The 23,560-nt window shown below is 37.5% G+C and overlaps 1 protein-coding gene across 7 annotated transcripts in view; it reads right to left on the bottom strand.

Annotated features, from left to right (window-relative positions):
* Nucleotides 1-23,560, bottom strand: part of QKI (QKI, KH domain containing RNA binding) — a 163,443-nt gene that overhangs the window by 92,010 nt on the left and 47,873 nt on the right. For all 7 annotated transcript variants that reach the window (XR_005241348.2, XM_038001188.2, XM_038001187.2 and 4 more), the window contains exon 3: nt 7,789-7,905. Coding sequence is in view for 6 of the 7 variants with exons in the window: in XM_038001188.2 (XP_037857116.1) it covers nt 7,789-7,905 (117 nt within the window). In the remaining variant the exon portion in view is untranslated. The remainder of the gene's footprint in view (nt 1-7,788; nt 7,906-23,560) is intronic.

Consider the following 23,560-nt stretch of genomic DNA (forward strand, 5'->3'; position numbering starts at 1 on the left):
AGCCACCGTGCCTGGCCTACTTTCTCACTTTTCTAAAAATGTAACACATTGACCAATTAAAATATATTTTAAGCACAACAAATAGGGCTAAGAAATCTCTGCTATTAAGAGATACTTAACGATTTGTAATGTATATGAAAAGTATCATGTGAAAAAAGTTATTAATTGCTCTACCTAAATAAGTTCTGTAAAACAAAATTCAAAAATTCCACCTATGTCTGCAACTATACAATATGACTCTAATAACATTTCATAAGCCATGTTCCACAAAACACTGTAGCTCTTCAGGAAGTTATAGAGACATCTTTAAAAAAGGAGAGACTACGGCCAAATATATTTGGGAAACAAGTATTGTTAAAAACTATTACCAATTGATTTCAAAGCCCACATTCTGATAAGAATGATTTACACAACTGAATTTGAGTATCCAGTGAGAGATAGAAGTTTCTATTTTGTGCACTCTTTAGGTAGAAATGAGGAACCCGGTGGCATACTTCACTTCTTTAAGGCTCCATTTCTGTTAGAAGAGTGTGACTCTTTTCCAAGGTTGTCCCATGGTCTGAACATGATGTGGCACAGACAGTGAAAGTGGTTGAAACCATCCAGCCCAACCTTGTCCAACCCCCGGTCCATGGGCCGCATGCAGCCCAGGAAGGCTTTGAGTGTGGCCCCACACAAATGCGTAAACTTTCTTAGAACATTATGGTTTTTTAGTTTTGTTTTTTGTTTCTTTGTTTTTTTTTCAGCTCATCTGCTATTGTTAGTGTATTTCATGTGTGGCCCATGACAATTTGTCATCTTCCAATGTGGTCCAGAGAAGCCAGAAGATCGGACACCCCTGCTCTAGCCACTGCAGCAGCAGCCCTAGAATGGCTAGAAGAAGAGTGCACATCCCTTCATTTTGAGCAAAGAATTTGAACTGGAATTGCTGAGTCTTTGCACATTTCCAGATGATGCAACATCTGGCCTGACATGGCTTTTGATAAACTGCACACATTTCACCGCTCAACACATTGGGAGAGAAGGGAGGCAAGAAAAAGAGGTGAGAAGGAGGAACCCACAAGCATTGCTACTTAGTCTCCTCTTGTTTATGAGAAGGGAGATCTCAGAAGAGCTGACAAATTGCAGACTGATAAGACAAATCCATAAATGGCACCACCTACAATGACAATGCATATGTATTCCCGAAGGGTGAACTTCAAGGTACTACTTGTCACTCCACAACAATTTGCCAAGTACCTAATGATGTGCAAAACACTGTTCTGTTTTAATGGTTTATATATTCTCATTTGCTACATTAGAACCAGCTGACTCCCACCTGTTTCTAAAGGCGGACCACGCCTCCTAGCATGAATACATTTCTTTCACAGCCCTGGATACGGCCTCTGCAACCTCAAGCGAAACACCATAATTACTTTCTTTTCCTAAAATTACTCCTCTAGTCTGCCATACCACCCTGAATGCACCCAGTCTCATCTAAAATTACTCCTCTAGCATTTGTAATCTGCTCAAGTATATAGATTTCCATTAAGAACATGGGATTAAAACCTCTAGGGAGAATTCCTGAAACATCAAAGGAATGATAGTATGATATTGTGATTTATGATAAAATAAATATAATTGGTCTTTGTTTCCTGGCACAAATCTCCTAAAACCCTTGAATCTCCCAAGTAATACAGGCATACCTCCTTTTATTGTATTTCACATATACTGTAGTTTTACAGATTGAGGGCTTATGGCAACCCTGCATCAAACAAACCTTGTGGCACTATTTTTTCCAACAGCATGTGCTCAATTCGTGTCTCCAAGCAGCATTTTGGTAATTCTCACAATATTTCAAACTCTTACATTACTATTATTATTATGTCTGCCATGGTGACCCGTAGACAGTAATCTCTGAAATTATTACTGTAATTGTTCTGGGGTACACCAACCATGTCCATATAAGACAGTGAACTTAAGTGATAAGTAGTGTGTGTGTCTGGACTACTACTGGAAGAAAATGACATCTAAAACTTTCATAGCTAGAGAGAAGTCAAAGCCTGGCTTCAAACCTTCCAAAGACAGGCTGATTCTCTTGTTAGGGGCTAATGCAACTGGTGACTTTATGTTGAAGCCAATGCTGATTTACCATTCCAAAAATACTACGGCACTTAAAAATTATGCTAAACGGGACAGGTGCAGTGGCTCACACCTGTAATCCCAGCATTTTGGAAGGCCAAGGTGGGCAGATCACTTGAGGCCAGGAGTTCGAGACTAGCCTGGCCAACACGGCGAAACCTCATCTCTACTAAAAATACAAAAAAATTAGCTGGGTGTGGTGGTGCATGCTTGTAACTCCACCTACTCAGCAGGCTGAGGCACAATCGCTTGAATCCAGAAGGCGGAGGTTGCAGTGACCTGAGATTGCACCACTGCACACCAGTCTGGGTGGTACAGTGAGACTCTGTCTTTGGGGCGGGGGGGGGAAGCTGAGGTACCCTGCCTGTGCTCCATAACTGGAACAACAAAGCCTGGATGTCAGCAGAGAAAGGTTTACTGAATATTTTAAGCCTACTGTTGAGACATATTGCTCAGAAAAAGAGATTTCTTTCCAAATATCACTGCTCATTGTCAATGCACCTGGTAACCCAAAATCTCCGGTAGAGACATACAAGGAGATAGATGTTGTATCATGCCTGCTAACACAGCATTCATTCTGTAGCCCATGGATCAAGGGGTAATTTAGACTTTCAAGCCTTATTATTTAAGAACTGTCTTTCATAGGCCTACAGCTGCCACAGATAGTGATTCCTCTGATAAATCTGGGCAAAGTATATTGAAAATCTTCTGGAAAGGAATTACCATTCTTAATGCCACTGAGAACATTCATGATTCATGGAGAGAGGCCAAAATATCAACATTAGCAGGAGTCTGGAAAAAGTTAACTACAACCCTCAAGAAAGACTCTGAGGGGTTCAGGAGTATGATGGGGGAAGAAACTGCAGATGTGGTGGAAAGAGCAAGAGAACTAGAATTGGAAGTGGAGCCTGAAGATGTGACTGAATTGCTGCAATGGCATGATCAAACTTGATCAGGAGTTGCTTCTTATGGATGAGCAGAGGAAGTGATTTCTTAAGATGAAATGTATTTGTGGTGAAGATACTGTGAACACTGTTGAAGACAATAAAAAAATTTAGAATATTACATAAACTTAGTTTATAAAGCAACAGCAAAAGTTCTGTGGGTAAAATGCTATCAAAGAGCACTGCATGCTACAGAGACATCTTTTGGGAAAGGAAGAGTAAATCTATGAGGCAAACTTCGTTGTTCTTATTTTAAGCAATCATCACACTCACCCCAACCATTGGCAACCACCACCCTGATCAGTCAGCGACCATCAACATCCAGGCAAGGTCTTCCACCAGCAAAAGAGTAAAACTCCCTGACGGCTCAGATGATCATTAGCAATTTTTAGCAATAAACTATTTTTAAACTAAAGTATATATATATTTTTTAGACAAAATGCTGTTACACACTTAATAGACTACAGTATGGTATAAACATAACTTGTATATGCACTAGGAAACTAAAAAAATGTGTGACTAGCTTTATTGCAATATTCCCTTATTGTGGTGGTCTGGAACGTGTTTGTGTCTTTTTGTATAATGAGGTAACAAATGGGTGGGGGTCCTGGATAGTCTCAAGATCAAGGCTGATTGCCAGAGAAACCCCAACCAAATAAAATAGAGAGCTGAGACTTTCAGCCTCATTCCCCAACCTCTAAGGAATGGAGAAAGGCTGAATGTTGAGTCGAACACCAATGGCCAATGATGAACATCAGTCATGCCTACATAATGCAACCTCCGTTAAAAAAACCCAGAGGGACAGGGTTTGGAGAGATTCCAAATAGCTGAACACATGGAGGAACATAGAGGGTGGCACACTGGAGAAGGGATGGAAGTTCTGAGCCCCTTTCCACATGTCTTGCCCTATTCATCTTCTCCATCTGCTGTTCATCGGTATCCTTTGTAATATCCTTTATAATAAGTAAGTAAAGTGTTTCCCTGAGTTCGGTGAACTACTCTAGCAAATTAATTGAACCTGAGGAGGGGCTTGCAAAAAAAACACATTTATAGCTGGTCGGTCAAAAGCACAGGTCATCACTGGGGCTTGCAACTGGCATCTGAAGTGGAGACAGTCTTATGGGACTGAGCCCTCAACCTGTGGTATGTGACATCATTCCCAGTTTTGAATTGAATTAGAGGACATCCAGATGGTGCTTCCTGGAGATTTGTTTGGTTTGTGGGGAGAAACCCTCACAGCATCTGGTGTCAGAAGTGTACTGAGTGGTGTATATGAAATGGTAGTCAAAGTTTATAATGCTCAATATTCAAGTTGTTCTAATACGTCTGAAGTTATCACTCTTAGAAATGGTTTATAATTAGAAAATAATGTACAACAGCATAGAACTTAGACTTGTTTTTTTGTTTTTCTTCTCCCAAGACAGAGTCTCGTTCTGTAGCCCAAGCTGGAGTGCACCGGCACACAATCATAGCTCACTGTTCCTCAGCTCCTGGGCTCAAGCATCCTCCCACCTCAGCCTACCTAGCAGCTGGGACTACAGGTGCACACCACCACACCTGGCTAATTTTTTTTAAAGTTTTATTGTAGAGATGGGGGTCTCACTATGTTGCCCAGGTTGGTCTTCAACTCCTGGGATCCTCCTGCCTCAGTCTCCCAAAGTGCTGAGATTACAGGTGTGAGCCACTGCACCCAGCCTAGTTTCAAATTTGACTGCCACATTTTGGTGTGTGACCTTTGGCAAATTACTCAACTTCCCCGAAGCTTTGGTCTCTTCATTTACAAAACAGGAATAATAAAACTTAGCCAATACAGACAAGAAGTTCATAATAGTTTTCAAGCCCTGGTTCTGTGATCTTAACCAGTACCATTCCACTGGGTATTTATGCACTAAACCAATGCTGTTGAGCCCATCAATAATGCTGAAATAACAATCCAAGAAAATGAAAATTAAAGTGGCATATTAACTTATTTGCTTAAAACCAGCAGCTTAGAATAATATAGTACTATCTTCCCCAAAGCATTAGAAGTACACAGCATTTACAATTTTCTTTATTTACCAAACCTTTTCAGGGAACATGAGGGAAGGTGCACCTAAGCCTTTCATTTATTACCTGAACTAGTCACTCCTTTCACAGATATTTTTTCAAGGCCTGCACTCTGTCAGGTACTCACCAAACACCAAGGAAATTAATACTCCATAAAATAGCCATGGTAGGCTCTCACTGAGTTTACCAGTGTAGGGAAGGATTCAGACCAGCACACAACATTCCCATCATAACCTTTTTTGTTAAAAGTAAAACAGGCAATCAGTAAATTAAGATTTTCTAGCTTTCTTAGTGTGTGTAGATATACATATATCTATACACACATTATATATACACACATATATATATACACACACACGTCTATATATATATGGAAAACACTGTAGAAAAGTTTAAAGCAAACGGCTTTTTCTCTTGAACTCCTGAAATACATCTCAATGAGCTATCTTTATTACTTACATCAATACTTCTTTTTGTTTCCATCTCTTTTCATGTTCTTTACCAAATGGTCAAGCATTCCATTCTGACTTTACTTTTATTATAAACACTTATAAGAACACAACAGTATAATCACACAATTACAAGCTCTAATGCTCACTGTCTGGGAGGGCTTGAAAGAGTGAGAAAGGTGAGTGGAGGGTCATTACTACAGAATTCACAGAAACTCAGAAGAGGGGGAAAGGGGTTTCGTTAACTGGCTGACAGAACAGCTTAACTGATGAATATATACTAACCTTTTTGTACAGATTTATATATCTGTCAGTTGTCAAGACTTCATTCACTGTCCATAGGCAATTAAACAGTATTACTTAATGCCCACATAATCCTAAGTCCAAACATGAGAACCAAAACTTTATGGCAACATTCATCTGAAAAGGTTATCACTCAACTGATTCGAAATACACACAATTCTTTTAAGATTCTAATAAAAAAATTTAATACATCTAAAAATGCTCAAGAACTCATAGACGCCCATGAAAATATCTTTAAACACAGCTGACAAAGAATACATTATAAGATTTTTAAATAATCAATATTATGAGAACTTTTTGCCCAAATTTCTTGGCTACTAAATCACTGATGAGGAGCAAAAATGAATGAGACCCAGTCAGCTTATGTGAGGGCTTAAAAGACATGAGGCGGAGGGCTCAGAAAACACGTTTATCAGATACCCTGTGGGTCTGGCGTTCATTCCGTAAGTTCCACAAAGCGATTCAGTGGACATGGTCTAACACCGTTAACCACGCACCATTCCTAGATAGCCCCTTCAAGTCAATGGAAAGAAAGGAAGAAAGGAAGGAAGAAAGAAAGAGACAGACAGACAGAAAGACAGATAGACCAAACCTTCCTAAAATACTTTCAATCTTTGGCCATCAAAATCTAGTTTTTTAAATCCGCCAATTTTTACAAGAACAGAAATTCAAAACTATCCTACCTCACAGTATTGCTGGATAAAACAAACTAGGTTAATAAAATCTTCCTAAAAATAATATTTAGATAGTTGGGTCTTTACTAGTTGAACCAGCAAAAGAAGAAATGGCAGGAGAAAAAAACCCACAGAAACAGAAACAAAATACTTTAAAATGTAAAATCAACACAAAATGTGGATGAAACCCGCAACATATCTCACATGGCTAGTGACCGCCTTCCTTTCAATAGAGTTGTCTTCTAACTCTCCCAGTGATGTGACATACATCCAAAGTTATCTGACCATTCTTACTTAAATCTCATCAAAAGAAATATTTCAGATTTTTCAAACTTTTAGTTATATACTTTTACACACATTACAGTCTGACTAATTTCCAAAATGGCAGCTTCCCAAAAGTAAATAACAAAGGAAAGTAACATGATGAACTGATATTTTAATTTGCTAAGTAAAAAAATGATAATGAACAAGGGAAAATTGCCAGGCGTGGTGTTTCATGCCTATAACCCCAGGTCTTTGGGAGGCTGAGGTGAGTGGATCACGAGGTCATGAGTTCGAGACCAGATTGACCAACATGGTGAAACTCCATCTCTACTAAAATTACAAAAATTAGCTGGGCATGGTGGCGAGCACCTGTAATCCCAGCTACTCAGGAGGCTGAAGCAGGAGACTCACTTGAACCCAGAAGGCGGAGGCTGCAGTGAGCCAAGACTGCACCACTGCACTCCAGCCTGGGCGACAGAGTGAGACTCCATCTCAAAAATAACAAACAAACAAAAAAGAAAAACAAGGGAAAATCATGACAACACCTTTAAAAAGTTTTAAAGGTTCCTGACATGGAACATAGTGGGTTTGTTTGTTCGTTTTTGAGACGGAGTTTTACTCCTGTCGCCCAGGCTGGAGTGCAGTGGCACGATCTGCAACCTCTGCCTCCCAGGTTCAAGCGATTCTCCTGCCTCAGCCTCCTGAGTAGCTGAGATTACAAGCACCCGCCACCACATCTAGCTAATTTTTGTATTTTTTTAGTAAAGACAGGGTTTCACCATGTTCGCCAGGCTGGTCTCAAACTCCTGACCTCAGACGATCCGCCTGCCCCGGCCTCCCAAAGTGCTGGCATTACAGGCATGAGCCACAGTGCCCGGCCTGGAATATAGTGTTTTAAGCACAAAAATATCTGGAAATTTTATTATTGAGATGTAAAAGTATAGTAAGTTACTCACATAAAGACACAAGCCATTTTCAAGGACTTACCTTTTTTTTATCCCTCATTGAGCCTTTGCCTCGGACCATGATTTTACATCCGGTTTCTGCTTCAAGTTGTTTGGCTGTAAGTCCTCTAGGTCCAAGGATTCTCCCAACAAAATTAAACTGAAAAAAAAAAAAAGGAGGGGGTCACAATATATTATTCACTTGCTGGAACTTACAGCTCTTAAAATATAAAGTATATCTACATTTACTTACTCAGGTTAAATGTCTTTTTAATACTAAGTTGAAATAAAATCTATAGCCCTTATGAATTTCTTGCTAAGTCTCAGATTTAATTACAATAGCTCATCGTTTAGCAATACATTTTCACAAGTATTAACACAAACTATGAACTGGGAGCAGTATACAGCTAGAACAGGTACAACTGTCCAACAACATATAACCTAAAACAGACAGTATTAAAGAGTTTGACAAAATATTAGATGCCAGTCAAGAATGCAAGTCCCTTCCACAAAATGTCCAACTTCTCTTTGTAATGACAGTGTTGAAGAAATTGTTAGGGACTACCCTTTCTACCAAAATCCTTGGGGGAAAGTCCTCTTTGATTTACCTAAGAAAAATTATACTTTCTCCAAAGCAACTGTTCAGAAATACGTTACCGAAAATCATAGGTTGGCTATGCTAAATGTGTCTTAAGAGTACATATTCCTTTCTACCTTTAACTGGTAAGAAACCTAAACTCTGAATATCACTAAATAGGACAGTGATATCAATAATTGTATAAATAAAAAATTGTACAATAAAAAATTACCATCCCTCAACAGAAATTCCTAGTATTCATATATACAAATTATTTCTTTAAGGCCAATAGGAAAAACGAGCTAAATCGTGAAAAGTAAATTTTCCTCATTTGCATGTCATCTGCATAAAAGACCAAAATATAAGAGTTTGCTATCAGTTCCACAAAATTCCACTGGTGGTTTTCATTTATTTATTCAATCAAATAGGTACTGATTCTTATGTATATGGTCTCCTATTTTTTCTGGCATTTATCCAACTGTTAGTATATCATTACATAAAAGTAACATGCTAGAAAACCCACTGCCATCAGGGCTTTAGAAGCTGGGTACTTCTGGTATCTTCTGTACTCCACTGGCTCTTATTTTGCATTGCCACACCTTAGAAACGTGATTCTCAGATGAAAGGTGGTAGGTAGTATGCCTATATCATTAGAAGAAAGTCTCTGAGGGGATTTTCATACATCTTCTTTCACCCTATGTTGAGACTCACAGACTGATCTATAAGCACTTAATTTAGCTCTTCAAGATCCTAGATTCTGAAATCTGCTAATAGCTCTTTATATTCAAAGAAAGTCCCTTATCTTTGCCCAGTGCTTCAGTATATAGTAATTTTACCTCTTTACCCAACCTAAACCCCCACCATGATCCATTTTAACAAAGGACTTCCAATTTAGAAACTCATCAACTTAACCTCCCCACATCTCCAATTTAAATAAACTCAAGTAGTATACTACAGTAATGTGCTTAAACTCTGAAAGCACACAGATTCCAGCTGGTATCCCAGTTCAAATACGAAAATAGTAATTAGGAATCTGAAAACTGACCTGGCGCAGCGGTTCAGGCCTGTAATCCCAACACTTTGGGAGGCCGCGGCGGGTGGATCACTTTAGGTCAGGCGTTCAAGACCAGCCTGGCCAACATGGTGAAACCCCATCTCCACTAAAAATACAAAAATTAGCCGGGCTTGGTGGTGCATGCCTGTAATTCCAGCTACTTGGGTGGCCGAGGCATGAGAATCGCTTGAACCCAGGAGGTGGAGGTTGCCGTGAGCTGAAATCATGCCACTGCACTCCAGCCTAGGTGACAAAGAGGGACTCTATCTCCAAAAAAAAAAAAAAAAAAAAAAAAAAAAAAAGGGAATCTGAAAATCACATCAAATAAGCCTCAATTACAGAATGGGGACAATACTATCTGATAGAGCTACAGTGATGGCATGTACAGATATGTGTGTGTATAGCTACACAATACATACACAAAGTCCATTAAAAAGTGTGCCATATAGTTGACAAGAGCCTACCAAGTCTAATGCAAATCCTTTTCTTAAAATCTCAGGCTCTTACTCTTAATTAAGCTTGGAATGTCATTTCTAGAAGGAGGTGTGATCAGTAGCAAATTTTGCCCTACAGAACTCCAGAGAGACTTGACGCTCAGAGACTTGAGTTTTGCAGAAAACAAGAATGAAAAGGTGGAACTAATACATAGAACAAGCGACCATCACTGCCCACAGAACACCAAAAGCCAGGCTTCTGACTTGTAGGTAATAGGCTAGTTTTTTCTCTAGAAAAACTGAAATAACCCATGAAAAGAATTCTGTGTTCCATTATATGGCTTCCATCTCAAAGACTGGCACTTTAGGTGGTCACCCCAAATTAAGGTAGGCAGTGGACAGCTCTGTTCCTGAACACAAGCTCCTAATTCAAATTTTCATTGTTTCACACTTAAACAACGTTCACCAAAGGTTCATGAAGGGCTCTATTAACCATTCTAGTATATGTATTAAATGCTTCAATTAGCATTCCTCCGACTACTAATGAAGCTAAGCATTTTTTCATATTTGTTGGCCATTTGGATAAGCATTTTTTTGAAGGACATTTGAAGTTTCCTGTGTTTTTCTATTGTGTTAGCTTTTCCTTATTGATTTCTGCTTTGGGGTTACACAGCTGGCAGGTATTTTTCCCATCTGTGGCTTGTCTTCTCCCTCTTTAATGGTGTCTTATGATGACTGAAAGTTTTTAATTTTAACGTAGTTCAAATTTTCAACCTTATCTTCATGGTTAGTGTTTTGTGTCCTGTTTAAAAGAAGTCTCTCCCCACCCTAAGGTCACCAAGATACCCTCTGGTGTTATCTTCTAGAAGCTTTATTGTTAAGTCTTTCGAATTTACATCTACAGTGTACCAGGAATTGATGTCTGTGCATGAGATAATTTTCTTTTTTTCTCTCACATGAATATCCAAATGTTATTAAATATCCGAATGTTACTGAATACAAATGTTATTGAAAAGACTACCCATTTCCAATTGCTCCACAGTGTCATTACTGTCATAAATGTTGATCTACACAATCGTCCCTTAGTATCCGGGGTGGGGGGGATTGGTTACAGGTCCCCACACAAATACCAAAATCCACAGATGCTCAACTCCCTCATATAAAACGGTGTCATATTTGCACATAACCTATGCACAACCTCCAATATAATTTATATCATCTTCGGATTACTCAAAATACCTAATACAATGTAAATACTATGTAAATCACTGTTATGCTACATTGCTTAGGGAAAAAAAATTGTATATTTCAGTACAAATGCAACCAGTTGAAATATTTCCCCTAAATATTTTGATCCTAGGTTGGTTGAATCCACAGATGTGGAACCTGAGGATACAAAGAGCTGACAGTACTTAGGTCTGTTTTGGAGCTCTCTAGTTTATTCCACTTATTTATCTTTGCTTTAATATCACACTGTATTAATTATGGTAAATTATATGGTACACCAAGTTCTTCCTTCTTGCTGTTCCTCAAGAGTGTCTTAGCTATTCCTGGCCCTTTACATTTCCACATATTTTAGAACAAGTTGGTCAATTTCTAAAATAATACTTGCAACAATTTTCACTGAGATCATATTATAATATAGACTCTTCAAAACCATAAACACTGTACAATTTTTCCATTTGGTTAGGTTATCTCTCATCTCTCTCAGTAACGTCAAGTTTATTTTTGTTTAGGCTGAAGTGCAAGTGGCACAATCATAGCTCACTGTAGCCTTGAATTCTTGGCCTCAAGCAATCCTCCCACCTCAGCCTCACCATGCCTGGCTTTTTTATTTTTTAACTTTTTTGTAGACTTCGGGTCTCGCTATGTTGCCCAGGCTGATCTCAAACCCCTGGACTCAGGCCATCCTTACCCCAACCCCACCCCAGTGCCTAAGCCTTCCAAAGAGCTGGGATTACAGGCTGGAGACACCATGTCCAGTCTCCAAAATGTAGAGTTTTTTTATTGTGCCTTTACTTGTTTTTACTTTTGTTGTTGTTAGATTCACTCCTAGAAATTCACAGGGCTTTTTCTGCTATTGTATGTCATAATTTTAAGTTTTCATTTTCTGTTTCTGGTATATGAACATATAATTGGTTTTTGTTTTCTATCAACCTTATAACCCGCATTTCTTCATTACTGACTCTCACGAATTTTTTGTAGATTCTTTTGGATGCTAAACAATTACATCACAAACAATGACAGTTCTCTATTTCTTTTCCTTTCCTATCATATATTTTTATTTCTTTTTCTTGCTATCCTTACAGTACTGGTCAGCATACCCTGAGTTCAAAGCCAAATAAAAGTGTATCATCCTTGACTTGTTCCAAATTTCAAGACTAAAGGTTTCAACAGTTCACCATAAAGTTTAAAGTAATCTTAAACTTTTTGAAGATACACTTTATCACATTAAAACTCCCTTCTATTTCTTAGTTTGCTAAGACTTTTCAACTACAAGTGGATATCTAAATTTATTATTCTTCACTATCTATTAAAACAACAATATTTCTCCTTAATTCTGTTATAGCAGTGGATTTCAACTAATTGTCAAATGTTAAACCAACGTAAAGCAAACTCGAGCAAATTGTTTCCTGGCATTTTGGTGATTTTTTTTTTAAAGAAATGTTGATTCATAAATAGAACTGGCCTGTAATTTCTCTTTCTCGCGTCTCAGGTTTTGGTATCAAAGTTATTCTGGTCACAAAACATGTTGGAATGTATTCCTTCTTTTTCTACTCTCCAGATAAGCTTGTATATGGCTGTTATTTCTTCCTTAAATAATAAATAAAATTCACTGGTGAAGCTACCTGAGCCTAGAGATTTTTCTATAGAAGGTTTTAAATTATGGATTCAGATTTTCTACTCCTTCGTATGTCAATTTTTAAGTTGTGTCCATTTTGTCTAAATTTTCAAATTTGTTCATTTAAAGTAGATGTCTACTTTAACTTTTAATACCTATAAGATCGGAAATAATGTCCCATTTTTTTATTCTTGACTGGTTACCTCTATTTTCCTTTTTTCTTGATCAGTCTTCAAAAGTGTTTTAAAAGAACCTGCTTTTGTTGACTGAGGTAGACTGATTTCAAAAATGGCCACAATTCTCTGCCCCTCATTGTGTCCATGCTATCTGCAAAGGGAATCTGCACCTCCTCCTACCTCCTGAATCTAGCCTAGCATTGTGACTTGCTTTAGCCAATACAATGTAGTGGTAGGAATGATATGCCTCAGTGTCAGTCTTACGTGGTTCTACTCTCTTAGAGCCCCCTTCCCCCATGTAAATAAGCTTGGACTAAAACTTGTTGGGGAATGAAAGACAGTGATCCAGTCATCATCAATGTCTGCAACCAGGCAACTCCCAGAAGTAGAACCACCTGGCTGACCTTACAGCTGACTGAAACAAGGACTCAGGAGCTCAACAAGTGGTTTAAGTTTCTGGAGAAATTTATTATAATAAAGAGATAGCTAGCTGAAATACTGAATTATTTCATTCTGTGTTTATCTTTAATTGATCTCTACTCTTCATTAACTACTTCCTTCCTTCTACTTCCTTCGTTTAATGTGCTGTTCTTTTTCCAAATTTTTGAAATGAATATTTTGCTTATTGTATTCCTTCTTTTCTAACATAAACATCTAAAGCTTTACATATACCTCTCTAAGCTGGTTTTAGATGTATCCCACAAATTCAGATAGGGAGCAGTTTCATTTTCATTCAAAGTCAAGGTAATCTGGCATCTACTAAATATTTTAAATATATTATTCTCATTTCAACATATAATAATTTTCTAGTTATATTTTTTGATTTCTAGCTTTCTACAGTGTAATCAGCAAACATATTACATGTAATAGCCATCCTCAATATTTGTTCAAACTTGCTTTTCAGCATAGTACATGGTCAATTTTTGTAAATATTCCATAGGTGCTTAAAAAGAATGCAAAGTCTGGTGTGATTAAATTTTATGTGTTTTGCCTTTTACTTCTAATTTTGCTGTATATGTGTAAAGGCTATTACAACCGACCCTTAAACAAGAGGTCTGAACTATGTGGGTCTACTTACACACAGATTTTTTTCCCATAAATATTACATCACGTATGACACCCCTCCCACCTCCACCACTTCTTCTGCCTCTGCCATCCTTGAGACAGTAAGACCAAACCCAAATCTTCCTCCTCTTCCTCAGCCTACTCAATGTAAAGACCACCAGAATGAAGACCTTTACGGTGATCTATTTCTGCTTAATGAATAATAAATATAGTTTTTCTTCCTTATTCCTATATTATTTTCTTCCATTTTCTTCTCTATGGCTTATTTTATTGTAAGAATACAGTGTTAATATATGTAACATACAAAATGTGTTGATCAACTGTTTATGTTATCAGTAAGGCTTCCAGTCGACAGCAGGCTATCAGTAGTTAAGTTTGGAGGTAGTTAAAAGTTATACGTGGAATTTTTTACTGCAAAGGGGGTCAGTGCCCCTCACCCCTACGTTGTTTAAGGGTTAAGTGTGTATCTTCCTGTCATTATGAAGTGGCCTTCTTCATCTCTAGAGATGCCTTTTGCCATTAAGCTTACACTGATACTAATATAGAATTTTCTGTTAATTTTTCTTATGTGTCTTTTCTTGATCCTATCTATTACTTTCAAACTTTTGTTATCCTTATTTTAAACAGGACTCCTGTAAAAATCATCTAAATGAGTTGCTTCTTCATTGAACTTTAATAGGAACAGCCCACTTATACTACATGGTTTACTAAATCTTTTTACTAAGTGTTTTCTATGTACTCTACTTCTTTTCTTTTTCTTTTCTTTCTTGCCTCTTTTTCCTGGATGTGGGCAGAGGGAGGGTTGCATATGAATGTATTTTCTTGGTTCTTTTTTCTTCTATCAGTTTGGAAGTTATATGCTTGTTCACCCTAGTATTTACAACATGCTTCCTTGACTTATCAAACATTAATGTGCACTTGTACTTTTACCCTTTTCCCATATAAATACAAGGACCTCAGAAAGTGTAATATTTATCCTCAATCCAGTTTATATGCCTGTTTTTTTCAAATTCTATATATTTTAAACTCAACAGGCCATTATTTTCACTTTGTACAAATATGCATTTAGGTTTATCAACATATTTTACCATTTTTGTTGCTCTTTATTCCTTTATGCATCTTCAACTTTTCAAAGTCATCATTCTTCTGCCTGAAAAACAACCTTCAGCATTTCCTTTAGTGAACGTCTTCTAGTAATGAACTCTCTTCATTTTTCCTTATCTCAAAATGTCTTATTTTTGAAGGGCACCTTAAAGGTTTATACACTGTCTCCTGGATTCATTCCACTGTTACTAACAGAAGTGAACCGAGTCTTCCCATTGCTCCTTTGAAGGTGATCTTTTCTCTCTTCTAGCTACTTTAAGATTTCCTCATCATTACTTTTCAGTAGTTTTATTATGATATGCCAAGGTGTGGTTTCCTTTATCATGTTTATCAGTAAGTATGATAAATAGAAAAAAAACCACAGTTTCACAAATCTGTGACTTTCTTTCTTTCTATGGTTTTATAGTTCTGAAACACACTTCCCTCAAACTCTGCTTCTGTCCCATTCCATGTCTCCTCTTCTTCTAATACCACAACTACATATATTAAATTTTCTCACTATATTCCTTTTACTTTTCACACTCCCTTCTACTTTTTTCCATCCCTCTGCATCTCCATGCTGAAAATTTTCTTCTGAGCTATCTTCCAGTTTACTAATTCTCTCTTCAAATGCTTCCAATCTTCTGTTAAACCCACCTGTTGAGTTAATAGTAGGTAAGTAATTTTCCGGCTTAGTTTCTCTCTTATAGCTTCCATTTCTCTTCCTTTTCTTCTGTCTCCTTCCACACTGAAAACTTACAGATCTTACAAAGTCTGGGTCTGAAATTCTAAAATCTAGAGTCTCCATGCATTTGTTTCTATTGTTTGTCAGATTGTTTCTTCAGATTTTTGTTAATATCATCTTGTCTCCTTGTGTGCTTAGTTATTTTCTAGTGTGTGTCAGACAATACACTTGCACCTACTTTTACAAGCAACCCAGGATCAATGCAATTTCACTTACAGAGATAGACAATTTTGAGCTGAGATATTGTCTCTGTGGGGACCTGCAACCTCCTGGTTCATTCTTACTCCTAAAGTACATATCCATCAGTGTCCCTACTCCCAAGCAAAGACTAGGCTGGGCATGGCAACAGAAATTGACACAGACAAATTATAGACTCCAAATGCTGTCCCCCAAAGTTCAGCCTTTCATCTGCCCTCTCCAGATTCTGCAAACATGCTCAGCAGAAAAAGAGATCCCCTAAAACAGGCTTATATCCTTGATCATCTCACCTCCTGAAGACCCTGAACTAGTAATTCTTCACAATCTTGCTGGGTCTCTGATGTGTTCAGTTTTTTTTTCCTGTTCTATCCTATTTTACTAGAATTGCTCAGCTGGTCTGCATTACCTTGTCAGTCCTTAACAAACACAAGTCTACTGGCATTTTCGAGCAGTTGCTTTTTAATCTGAAGAGGTCTAGAACTGACATAAGGTAGTATGGTGTAACAATGTGTTGAAATGAGGATCTGAAGAAAAAAAAACATAACAGAAAAATCTATCAACACGCCTGGTCTTATGTTCATCTCCAATAAGCTCTTCCTACTTTTCTACAACATCATCACTTAACCAGTTTATGTAAGTCACAGATTCCATCAAATTTCACTTCCCTGCTCCTCCAAACAACCTGAACAGAGATAACAATCTTTATACCCCATCACTCACCCACTTTGTTTTTCAGTAAAATAGAGAACAGTCTTTCATTTTCAAATTCAATTCAACAAAACATTTACTTAAAGCTTATTATGTGGCAAGGAGTGAAGTAAATGTGAAGGATTGAGAATAAAGAAACTCTGCTCTCAAAAAGTCTGTGAAAATGTCTGTACTGTATTTGTTACCTTGGCTATTTCTTTAAATAAGTAACCTTGCCAGCAACTCTTCAATAATAGTAGTACTCTATACAGATCTTGTTCCAAATTGTCACATACTAGATACACATCATATACTTCACATATGGCCCAAAAATGTCTGGAAAAATGCATTATGAACAGAGATACTTTAGTACAAATAACTAATATGTAACTGGTTTCAAGCCGTACCCTTTGTGAAGCCCGTTGCCCTACACTCTGTGACCACATACAGAGCCCTGTTTGGCGTACCTCACCCTTTTCATGTCTTAAACCTCCTTGGCTGGAACCACACCAAGATTACATAGAAAAGGGCTTCTACCACAGCTACTTAACCTTCACAATTATTTACTAAATTAAAAATGTTTGTAAAACAGTTACAATCACAGCATTAAATCTGTGACACAAAATTTTACTAACCTTAAAAATGAAACAACCACTATTGCCCCAAGAAACAGCTCAAGGATGTTAAGTTGCATGCCATCAGGACTCTAGTACAGCTGAAATTGTCAAGGTCATCCTTCTCAAAATGTTGTAAGTAGAGAATGAAAAAAAAAAAAAAAACTAATCATAGCAGCTGCTTTGTCTACTGCAACCAATTTCCAAGTTAATATCGTTTGCCTTGCATTAAAATTCATTCTGTGTTGATTTATCACGCCAGTTCTGCAGCTTCATTCAATTAAAACAATGTCACAACACTTTCAAAGAAAATCATTTCAAACAGCCTGAGCTAAGTGCAACTTTCAAGGCCAAAAGAAGGGAAAGAAAAAGGGGGAAAAAAGATGTTCATTAACCCTACTGTTTAAATACAGACCTTCTCTGTGGCTCACCAATTATATTTCTGCCAAGTGGCACGTTAATTTACAAAGAAGAGGTTTACCAACAATTATGTCTAATGTTATTCATTGCTGCTCACACTTCATTTTAAATGGAAATGATAGATTTGTCCCAATGACAAAATGTAAAGCATTATAGAAAACCCTTCCATTAACCTTTTTAAAATTCCATAAACTTCTGCGACACATTATCAAAATAGATAATAAAAAATGGATTTCCAAAAGCACCTCAAGTGAAACACTTCTAAGAACTCATAAAGTGTAATCTCTGCCTAAAATGTGGGGGCGATGGGAGAAACCAAGATTTCATTTTAAAAATGCACTTTTTTGGATTGCTTCTTGCACAACAGATTGATAATCTGTTTTTAAATATTGTGTCTAGTTCTAATTTCTAGGGTGATTTCAGCTAGATGCCTTACACATCTTCCATTATATCACATAAGCAACACACTGGGTATGAAACAAATACAGTCACAGAAGCATATATGTGTATTTGTTAAAGTCTTTCACTTAGCAGAAGACAAAAAATGGACCACACCCAATCTAGTCAACACCAGTGGACCTATCTTATACAAGTATGTGAGAGGAGAGAAGAGTTGTGGCTATATATTAACAGCACAACTGTTTTTAATTAAAAATACAGAATGAATACAGATGCTCCTTGACTTACAATGGAGTTAAGTCCCAATAAACCCACCATTGAGTTGAAAGTGCAGTTTTAAATTTATGATATTTTCAATTCCAATGGTTTTATCTGGAGATGGCCCCACCATAAATTGAGAAGCATACTGAAAACATACCACTTTCGAACCACTGTAAACAATCCTAAGCCAGACCATTGTAAGTTGGGGACTATAGATCAAAGTGTCTTGTGTTTTGAGGGAAAATGAGCATCTTATGCCTTGCTACCTTCATATTAATTCTTATAAATTAGTAAGTGGCCAAATATATCTCCTGGAGAAATAGCTAATTTATAAAACATAATTAACATTACAGGAAACATTTGGCAAAACCTTTCACATATTGGGCCTTTATAAACATTTTTGTTCATGGCACACATGGCACATGTTATGTACCAGTGCTGTGTAAGAAAAGTTTCTTACAAGGCTATGTAAAAACAAAACAAAAATTTAAAACTGCATACTTCCATGCTGAAATAGAAAGTGGAAATAACAACTGTTTTGTTTTTATTACTGACTTTGTCCTTTGGGATTTATCCTGGGAACAGCCAGTCAGGCTTATTATATGAGAAATTTCTAAACGTATGAGTTCCAGTGCTGCATGCAAGTTACAATTCAGTGACTGAATCCCTCCCTCCAGCTGTACTGAGATATAATGAACGAGGTTTAACTGGTGATGATTTAATCTGGGTATACTTTGGGAAATGGTTACCACAATCAAGCTGATTAACACACCTATCACCCACACAGCTACTGCGCTCAGACACGCACATGCACGCATGTGTGTGTGTCATGTTAAGCACCTTTTCAGAAGCCTTTTGGACATCTGTATATTTTCTTTTGAAAAAATGTCTATTCAAGTTACTTGTCTATTTTTAAATTGGGTTATGTGATTTTTTTGTTTTGTTTTGCTGTTTTGGGCTGAGTTAATATTCTGATATTTTTTGGATATTAAACCCTTATCAGATATAAGGTTTGCAGATACTTCCTCCCATTCTGCAGGTTGCCTTTTCATTTTGTTGATTGTTTCTTTGCTGTGCAGAAGCATGTTAATTTGATGTAGTCCTGCTTATTTTTGCTTTTGTTGCTTGTGTTTTATGGGTGTAATATCTAGAAAAATTATTACCAAGACCAGTATCAAATACCTTTATATTTCAGTGTTTTTTTCCTACATATTTTACAGTTTCAGGGAATTCATTTAGGTCTTTAATCCATTTTGACTAAATTTTTACGTATGGTGTAAGATAAGGGTCCACTTTCATCTTTGGAATGTGAATATCCAGTTTTCCCAGCACCAATTGTTTAAGAGACGATTCTTTCTCCATTGTGTAGTCCTGGAACCCTTGTCAAAGATTAGTTGACCATACATTCATAGATTTATTTCTGAGATTCTGTTCTGTTTCACTGGTCTATGTGTCTGTTTTCATGCCAGAAGCAAATTATTTTAAATATAATTTGAAATCAGGAACTGCAATGCCTCAGCTTTGTTCTTTCTCAAGATAGTTTTGGTGTTAGGTGTTTTTTGTGGTTCCACATGGATTTTAGGATTGTTTTTTCTTATTTCTATGAAAAATGCCATTGGAATTTTGACAGAAATTGTATTGAATCTATAGATTGCTTTGGGAAGTATGGAAATGTTAACAATAATCTTCCAATCCATGAACATGGCATATTTTTCCATTTATTTGCATCTTTAATGTATTTGATTAGTGTTATAGTTTTCAGCGAGCAGACTTTTACCTCCTTGATATTATTTCTAATTATATTATTATTTTTTTTTTTTTTTTTGAGACGGAGTCTCGCTCTGTGGCCCACATTGGAGTGCAGTGGCGCAATTTCAGCTCACTGCAAGCTCCGCCTCCCCAGTTCACGCCATTCTCCTGCTTCAGCCTCCAGAGTAGCTGGGACTACAGGCACCCACAACCACGCCCGGCTAATTTTTCGTATTTTCAGTAGAGACGGAGTTTCACCGTGTTAGCCAGGATGGTCTTGATCTCCTGACCTCATGATCCGCCTGCCTTGGCCTCCCAAAGTGCTGGGATTATAGGCGTGAGCCACCGCACTCGGCCTATTTTTAATTATATTATTCTTTCTGATGCTACTGTAAATGAGATTGCCAATTTTTTTTTTTTTTTTTTTTTTTGAGATGCAGTTTCGCTCTTGTCACCCAGGCTGGAGTGCAGTGACGCGATCTCAGCTCACTGCACCCACCGTCTCCCAGGCTCAAGTGATTCTCCTGTCTCAGCCTTTCAAGTAGCTGGTATTACAGGCCTGGGCCACCACACCCAGTTGACTTTTTTGTATTTTTTGTAGAGACAGGGTTTCACCATGTTGGCCAGACTGGTCTCGAACTCCTGACCTCAGATGATTCGCCCGCTTCGGCCTCCCAAAGTTCTGGGATTACAGGCATGAACCACCATACCTGACCTCTTAATCTCTTTTTTGAACAGTTTGTTGCTACTGTATAGACAGAAGACTGATTTTTGCATGTTGATTTTTATATCCCAGAACTTTACTAACTGAACAGATTTTTTGATGGTGTCTTGGGTTTTTCTATAATCAAGATTATGCCATTGCAAACAGAGATAATTTTACTCCTTCCTTTATGATTTAGGTGTCTTTTACTTTTTTTTTTGAGACAGTCTTGCTCTGTTGCCCTGGCTGGAGTGCAATGGTGCAATCTCAGCTCACTGCAACCTCCACCTCTTGGACTCAAGTGATTCTCCTGCCTCAGCCTGCTGAGTAAGCTGGGATTACAGGCATGCATCACCATGCCCGGCTAATTTTTGTATTTTTTTGTAGAGACAGGGTTTCATGTTGGCCAGGCTGGTATCCAACTCTTGACCTCAAGTGATCCGCCCACCTCAGCCTCCCAAAGTGCTGGGAATCAGAGGCATGAGCCACCACTCCTGGCTGCCTTTATTTTTTTTCCCTTGGCCTAACTGCTCTGGCTAGCAACTTACTATATTTAATGGAAGAGGCAAGGGTGGGCATCCATGTCTGTTTCCTGATCTTAGAGGAAAAGCTTTCAGCTTTTCACCATTAAGTATGATGTTAGCTGTGGGCTTGTCACACATAGCCTTTATTACGTTGAGGCATAGTGCTTCTACACCTTATTTGGTTTATCGTGAAAGGATGTTACATTTTGTCAAATGCCTTTTCTGCATCTTTTAAGATGATCTTATGGGTTTTATCTTTCATTCTGTTAATTTGGTGTAGCTCAGTTAATGATTTGCATATGTTGAACCATTTTTACACTCGGGGAAAATCTCACTTGATCATGGTGTATGCTCCTTTTAATGTGCTATTCAATTCAGTTTGCTAGTATTTTGTTGAGTATTTTTGCATCTGTTCATCAAGGATACTGGCCTATAACTTTATTTTCTTATAATGTCCTTATCTGGCTTTGGTTAAGGGCAATGCTGGCCTCATAAAATGAATCTGGGAAGTGTTCTCTCCTGCTCAGTTTTTTGGAAGTTTGAGAAGCGTTGGTGGTAATTCGTCTTTAAATGTTCGGAGGAATTTGACAGTGAAGCCATCAGCTCTTGGGCTTTTATTTGTTGGGAGGTTTTCACTTAATGATTCAATCTCCTTACTCATTACGGGGCTGTTCAGATTTTCTGTTCCTTCATCATGTGGTCCTGATAGGTTGTATGTTTTAGGAATTTATCCATTTCTTCTAGTTTACTCAATTTTTTGGCATGTATTTATGCACAGTAGTCTTTTATGATCTTATTATTTCTATGGTATCAGTTGTAATGTCTCCTCTTTCATTTATTTTGACTTTTTTCCTCTTGGTTAGTCCAGCTAAAGGTGTGTCAATTTTGTTTACCTTTTCAAAAACCAACTCTCAGTTTTGCTGACCTTTTCAGTTGTATTCCTGGCCTCTATTTCATTTATTTCTGCTCTGATCTTTATTATTTTAAGCCTCTGGCACCCACTATTTCCAGGTAGTTTCCCACCCATTCAAAAAAAAAAAAAAAAAAAAAAATCCCAGGAAATTTTTACCGAGAGAATGAAAACTCACTATGTAATTTCACTACACAGTTTCTTCTACGGACTATGCATTGTGTGAGATATCATAGATTTAGTAAAAAATAAAACACTAACAGTGAGTTTCTGACTTCAGGAATGACCTGCAAGAGTCATGAAGATTACTGCATACCATGTGATAAGAGCTTAAGAGGTGGGTACAAAGTGTTCTAAGGGGAACCAACTGTCTGTAGGAGTCGAAGCACACACACATAGCAAAAGGAGCACTAGAGCTCAATATTGTGGGATGAGGGAGAGCTGGGCATGTTTGGTGGGAAGGAAGAAATAAGAAAGAGGTGTCACAGAGAGGAAAAATTAAAAGTACCTGCCATTTTTACAGAAGAGTGAATTGCTTAGGTGGCTGGGAAACATCGGTAGCAGCAAATAAAGCTTGAAAAGTAGTTTGGTATCTTTTAAAAGGCCTTGTGCATTGGACCTCATATTCTCACAAATACTGTCTTCTGCTCTTGTCATAAAACACTTGTTGACTTGTATTGCCTTCATATTGTTATTAATTGGTTAAATAATCTTTTTTCTAATTGTTACTTAACATCTGGAGTGATAATCTATCTTCTTCACCTGAATTTGTTTTGAATGGTTTCAGCTTATTATCCAGTTATATCAGTACTCAAAGAATGATACATTGTAATTTAGGATATCCAAATGAGCATACCACAGATTTCAAATTTTGGTTTTAACTGGTTATTAATTTTTCCCCTTTGCTGCTGGTGTCAAATGGGGGTATCACGAGTGCAAGGACTACGTCATTCAACATTTCTTAGGCGTTGACTATGCTGCAGTATGTTTTGAGTGTTGAAGTATGAGCCAACTTCTGGCCTGGGTATTTTACATGCATTAAGTCACTTAATCCTCAACACAACACTGTACAGTGCTTACCACTACCACCTACATCTAATACATGAGAGGTAACATCAGCAGCCCAAATCCTAGAACACCTAGATTGATTCTTCTAGAGTTCAGACACTTAAAACAGCCTCTCTTCTAAAGACCTTAACATATACCCTGATAACAACAAAAATTCATGGTTAGTTTTCTCATTGTTGTTAATCTTTCAAAATGTTTAGTACTCAGTTTATAGAAACTCTATTCAAATCCAAGTTTACTTTCAGAATTAGTCCAGTTGTGTTTTTATAATTTCTTCCCCAACTACATACATACCAAACATATCAT

Source organism: Chlorocebus sabaeus, chromosome 13, assembly GCF_047675955.1.
Source record: "Chlorocebus sabaeus isolate Y175 chromosome 13, mChlSab1.0.hap1, whole genome shotgun sequence".
In the NCBI taxonomy this organism is placed as follows: domain Eukaryota; kingdom Metazoa; phylum Chordata; class Mammalia; order Primates; family Cercopithecidae; genus Chlorocebus; species Chlorocebus sabaeus.